This window comes from Penicillium daleae, assembly GCF_028827525.1.
Source record: "Penicillium daleae strain IBT 16125 chromosome Unknown utg000003l_segment0_segment0, whole genome shotgun sequence".
NCBI classification, from domain to species: domain Eukaryota; kingdom Fungi; phylum Ascomycota; class Eurotiomycetes; order Eurotiales; family Aspergillaceae; genus Penicillium; species Penicillium daleae.
In genome coordinates, this window is record NW_026623151.1 from 308,981 (window position 1) to 314,659 (window position 5,679).

A 5,679-nucleotide genomic window follows, 5' to 3' on the forward strand; every position below is an offset into this window, starting at 1 on the left:
CTCACTCGGTAGCAATACTTAGTGACTGACTTACTTGGCGCGCACTTCTGGCACATCCTGCAAGATACTTAATAGGACCCGAGCCCGTGTCAGGCTTAGTACAGCAACGGTACGGTTGCAAGATACTCTTGGAGTCCGCAGTGGAACTAGGCAAGTATAACCCTATACAGTTCTACTCACAGTGACTAGTCGGCTTCGCGTAACACTATACCTATATAGTATCGGCTATCGATAGTCGATGTTAGGTACCTTTTAAATAGCTAGTGACCTAGTTTAGGTGTATACTATACTTATATCTATTATAAATAATAATAGGATACTCCTCTAGCTAGGTAAACAATTTATCCTCTATCGTGACTTCGATCGGATAGCTCTTAAAATGTATATTGGAATATATATACTCAACCTAACTATACGACTGTTAGGTGTAAACCAGCGAACTGCCTGATGTTAATATTAGGATGGCTGTTAATGAATATAAATAAGTCTCTGTGCCCCTGAATTACCCCTGAAGCGTCGAGGACAAGCTGATTAGGTCGAAATGTGATCGCTCGAAATTCACTTAGGGTTAACTTGAACTCGGGCGGATAGTTAGATTTGGGCGGGCGGATTATCAGGCCCCATAAAAAAAACGCCTAAATTTAGTAACTAATATCTTACTAACTACGGGGAGTCTGGATAAAAGTTAAGTGGTATAAAGAACTATATCCACATTTTAACTAGTCTGAATTTTGGCCTTTTATATCGCTAGAATCAAATTCAGGTCTGGTCGCAAAAAGTATTTAGGTCTACTCTGGACCCACTTTTTTTCCCCATACAAATAAGCCTAACCCTAATCCATATCTACTAGACATAAATACCCCCCACTTGATAGGGTAGAGGATTAAGGCAATAAGAGATATCGGAAAATGCATCTAGCAATATAATATTGGCATAACATCACGTATTATTAGGCTACTATTAACCCTAAATACGCAAGTATAGAGATCTGCACTTTTGTGACTCGACATCACCAACCGTGCAGGTCAGCTCCGTAACTATCTTGTATGGGGCCTGCACAAAATTTTTGTTCTTATCCCGCCACTCCGAATTGCAACACTCGAGTCGCGTATGTTCTCATGTAGTGTCAGGTTTATTTCAACCACCTCGAGACCCTGCCATTCATTCTTTTTTTCTTTCTCTTCTTCCAAATCATCATCAATATCAATTTCATTGCACCCTTCTCCTTTTGATTCCGTTGCTCTGATTGGCCAATTCAATCCCTGTATTTCGTAGCTGATACGGACTAAGGTCTGTTAGCTTCAATCTACTTTCCGAAACGCATTATCCTCCAACGCATGATAAAGTTGGCAACAGGGAAGAATGCCAGCGACACAGCAATCCAAACGAAGAGAATAGCGAAGTCAAGGCCGATGCGTGAGTGAGTGTCGAAGAGAATTGTACGAGAGGCTTCTACAACTGTTTCAATCACTAGTTCGTTTCTTTTTCTTCTCATATAGTGATAAGAGTTCTGATAAGTTAAAGGGATGGGTAGATAGGTTGCTTACTTCTGTAGAGAGGCTATGCATATCCCTACCGGAAGAAACTTGGGGCAAGATTCAAAGCATAAAACCCGGTCCCCACATTAGTAATAACCTAGAAAATAAGAAAAAAGGAGCTCCATGGGAATCTAAGCACCATTGCTATATTTTCATATAGAAATCCAAGGGCAGATATGCCAACCCAATTAAGCATCCAATATACAACGAAGGAGCGGGCTCCATATTTGTTGGCGTTAGTGGCCGGGACAGTCCCAGGAGCTGAAGGGTTTGATAGGGGGACATAGTATGCTAAAGACACAAACGAGTAGAAAAGTGATAGGAAAAAATATGCCACAATATTGGACACAATACGCCATATAATCTAGTAGGGAATTTTCAAGGGGATCTGGCTGCCTGCTACCAACTAGGAGTGGATAGGCATAAGGAAAGGGAAAGTGAAGAACGCAATAATAATCAGATAAATCAGTCCTATCGTAATTGCAGGGGTAGCAACTGCGGGCCTAAATGGCCTTAGATCCAAGCTTGTGAATCCAATACCTGGATTCACAGCCTGAGGAACTGTGGCAAGTTGAGTGAAATTCTCGTTAGCGACCACTTTGACCCAGGCCGAACCGAATTTAGAAAGGACCGCACTTTCGAACTGGTAAATCGCAGGCGTAATATAACTTGAAAAGGATACCTGATCACGAGTAGACAGAGTAACGACCGAGACCGCACCTTTAGGGTTATACGAGGTATTCCCCTTCGAAAGCGCTGCATACAAAAGTGCCGTAGCATTAGAGTTGATAATGATAGCTACATACGCACGCTCGTCGTAAACCGCTTAGCGCACCGCTATAGGATCGTTCTCAAAGTCTGCAGATGACTTGATCTTATATCACAAATGAGTACGACTAGATCCAATGATATCTTCAGTTATATTGGTAACAAGAGGACCGACGAGTGGATTGGTTGAACGATATAGTTCCACTTGACCGTCAAAATCGACAACCCACACCGGTAAGGCGGACATGTTCTTTTCAACGTTGAACTGTACTGCCCAGAAAAGAGATAAAACCACCAGGACAAAGACGCAGAGCGTTAATACTAGATATTTGAATTAAATTAACAATAATATTATCCTTAATACAGGTACAGTAATCACTTACCCGTTTGTGCCTATTGCCGAGTCACTCGTAGACGAGTTGCATTGAGAGATCGATGGAAGAATGAAACAGGCGCTGGCATCTCGTTCTTTTCGATTACCGTTTCTATACGGTCTTCATGGGTCGTATTCAATATATAATCAGAAGTGCCACGCTTTGTGAATCAAATCAGACCGTCAAGTTGCTGGGCTGTTGATAAAGGTCAGGTAGCCAGGTCAGGAAGAACGCAAACATGAATAGAAAAAGAGGAAAATGTCAAAAAAGAAACGCCCTAAGACCGACGAAAAGCTCCGATATATAATGATCCAATAGTTAATTAGGAATCATGGCACATCCGGGCACTCCGGTATGATTTACGAATTCTAGGGAAACGAATTCTGCAAAAAATATTCCGAAATCGGCAAAGAATCGGAACTACTATAAGAAACGAACAAAAGAGAACAAATAAAGTGATAGGGTCAGGGCCGCCGCTATGAATGCATATTTACCTTACCATAGGCCTTCGGGGTAGAATCGGACTAAGAGAACACCGAAGAGCCGAGCAAGTAGCCATTGGTTTCATCTTCGCTAGAATCACTGAGGAAAAATGATACTCTTATCAGACACCAGTAGTTGCCACTGTGCGTATGCCTTAGATATCGAGATTTTCTTTCTAGATCTTGAAAAGGCGGACGAAATCAAGTACTCCTATAGCTGCGAGAAGAACAAGTCTATGCTGGTATGTATATCTCTTAACCCTTGAGCACTAGTTAGCTCAAAATATAGGACGGGCTACGGAGTAAAACTAGGTAAGTGAAAAACTAAAATAGGAGATTTTGAAGCTATGTACCTATGGATAGGTTTATTCCGCCCTGTCCATTCTTCCGCCGGTTTTGCATGGTAATACGGGCCTGTTCGGAAGTATATCGTTATCACACTCTATAGCGTCTCTCAACAAATACTCATAATCTTCAGTCAGCACACGATTCAATTGGATAGCCTTTGAGAAGATCATGAACAGCGAAAGTTAAACCACGAATGATCAGTAAAAAGGGCCGGGAATATTGCCCGGGTCACCCAAATCGGCGCTCGGCACTTTAACCTCCGCGTTCGGGCTCTCGGCTTCCCCGAGGACTGCGCCCCGAAGCCCGCTGGATCCGCCGCAACGTTTGTATGATAGGAGCCATATTTAGCCTAAGGTATTATGCCAACTTTTTTTTCTACGGGTACCTTTTACGCCTTCTTTGTTCCATCCTTGAAACTCTAATATACTGCCTTTCTGGGCTTTGCTTTTTACGGTCCTTAGGACAATACTGTTTTCTATCAAGACTAACCCCTTTCTTCCATTAAAGCCTTATCTGACTTCTATTAAACATCCGCCTTCATGAAAACGAGGCTGATTCAGGAATGTAATATCCTTAGATACAACATATTCTAGTTAACGTAGTTCCCAGCCGACCGGGCCACTTACCCTATTACAAATTTACAAGATAGGATATCTTAACCAAAACGAATGTATTGTGGAGATGCGATGGTCTGACGATCGCGCTGAGTCTCTTCGCGGGAGACCACCGAAGACAGACATTGTTGTTACTCTAAATAAGGTATGTAATTAATATACTATCTTTACCTTATTGCTTTTCTTATAATGATTTACTAGGTCCGAAGCCTTGCTATTTATATTAATGCTAGCCCTCAACGACGAGAAACCTTCTACAACCTTCAGATCGGGGATGAAAAGCTTGCTCCTATCCAGGATGTGAAGACTCGGTGGAATTCGATATTCTTGATGCTACGGCGTGCAAAACGGCTACAGTCGACTTTTGATGAGTTCTGCGCGCAATACGATCAATCCTATTTTGCGGTCAGCCGAGAAGAATAGCGCCAGATTGAGTACCTTCTCTGTATCACTGAACCGTTCTTTAAATTCACTTCTCTGTCAAAGACAAGAGATGTTACTATTTACCGGGTCTTTTATATCTACAACAGGCTCTATGATCATCTTGACAAGTAGATTCGCTAGCTTCAACGAAAGAAGGTCCCCTAGAAAAAGGTTATGCTTACTGCTCTTCATGCGGCAAAGAGAAAGCTTTCGCATTACTACGGTATGACTGACGATATTGATGGTGATCTCTATGCGATTAGCACAATCATTGCGCCACAGCACAAGCTTCAGTTCTTCTCTAGTAAAGACTGGGATGAACCAGACTAGGATTGGCGCAGGCGATCTCGTAGGAGTCTTGAAGATCGCCTAGAGCTATATAAACAGCGACCTACGGATCCGCCTCTATCAAAGGCTCTATCATCCGTGTATACTCAGGATGAGCTTGCCCTAATATGCGGTATAGAGGAGACTCAAGAAGCATTAGCCCCTGAACAGGATAAGCTTACGCAATATCTTGAGAGCGGTGAGTACTACTATTTTCTAGTTCTTATACATCGAACTAATCTTGCTTATAGGTACTATACGAACTCCTCCTCGTATCTTCTAGAGAGACCATCAACATCAATTCCCAGCACTTGCACGTCTTGCACGGGATATTCTCTCAATTCCCGCAACTGGTGCGGGAGTTGAACGACTCTTTTACACTGCTCGGGATATCTGTCATTATCGTCGAGGTTCGCTCAAGCCTGAAACAATCAGGGATCTCATGATGTTCGTGTGTACATCAAAGTTTGATATCGAGGACGATCAACGTATGTTGATTAATGAGTATCTCTCCCATCAAGAGAAACAGGCAGCGAAAGAGGAAAAGGACATAAAGGAGAATAATTTTGATCCAATCAGTGACGACGAAGAGGATCCGGCATCAATTCTATCGCAGCCTCCTGTTCAGCTTCTAAGTGAGAAAGCGCTCGGTAAACGGCGAAGGAGTGATACATCTGAGCCGGACGAGGATGAGAACAACGATGATGATGCTGAAGTTCCCTTACCTGATACACAACACCGGGTATCAGGGAGGGTCCGAAAGCGCTCAAAGCGTCTTGATGGATACGAGCTGGGTCCGGTGTAG

At 42.8% G+C, this 5,679-nt stretch overlaps 3 protein-coding genes across 3 annotated transcripts; 2 read left to right on the plus strand and 1 right to left on the minus strand.

Moving 5' to 3' along the window:
* Nucleotides 1-1,306: 1,306 nt before the first annotated feature.
* On the minus strand, nucleotides 1,307-2,553 carry N7458_003712 (uncharacterized protein; the record flags this gene model as incomplete). The annotated part of the gene is made up of 5 exons (XM_056907094.1): nucleotides 1,307-1,470; nucleotides 1,587-1,635; nucleotides 1,678-1,902; nucleotides 2,035-2,363; nucleotides 2,433-2,553. The coding sequence occupies 5 exons, from the start codon at nucleotides 2,551-2,553 to the stop codon at nucleotides 1,307-1,309; spliced, it is 888 nt and encodes a 295-aa protein (XP_056768501.1).
* A 1,638-nt stretch (nucleotides 2,554-4,191) lies between these two features.
* On the plus strand, nucleotides 4,192-4,547 carry N7458_003713 (uncharacterized protein; the record flags this gene model as incomplete). The annotated part of the gene is made up of 2 exons (XM_056907095.1): nucleotides 4,192-4,269; nucleotides 4,326-4,547. 2 exons carry the CDS (start codon nucleotides 4,192-4,194, stop codon nucleotides 4,545-4,547), a joined length of 300 nt encoding a protein of 99 aa, XP_056768502.1.
* A 190-nt stretch (nucleotides 4,548-4,737) lies between these two features.
* N7458_003714 (uncharacterized protein) lies at nucleotides 4,738-5,679 on the plus strand (the record flags this gene model as incomplete). Its single annotated transcript, XM_056907096.1, has 3 exons — nucleotides 4,738-4,770; nucleotides 4,935-5,073; nucleotides 5,183-5,679. 3 exons carry the CDS (start codon nucleotides 4,738-4,740, stop codon nucleotides 5,677-5,679), a joined length of 669 nt encoding a protein of 222 aa, XP_056768503.1.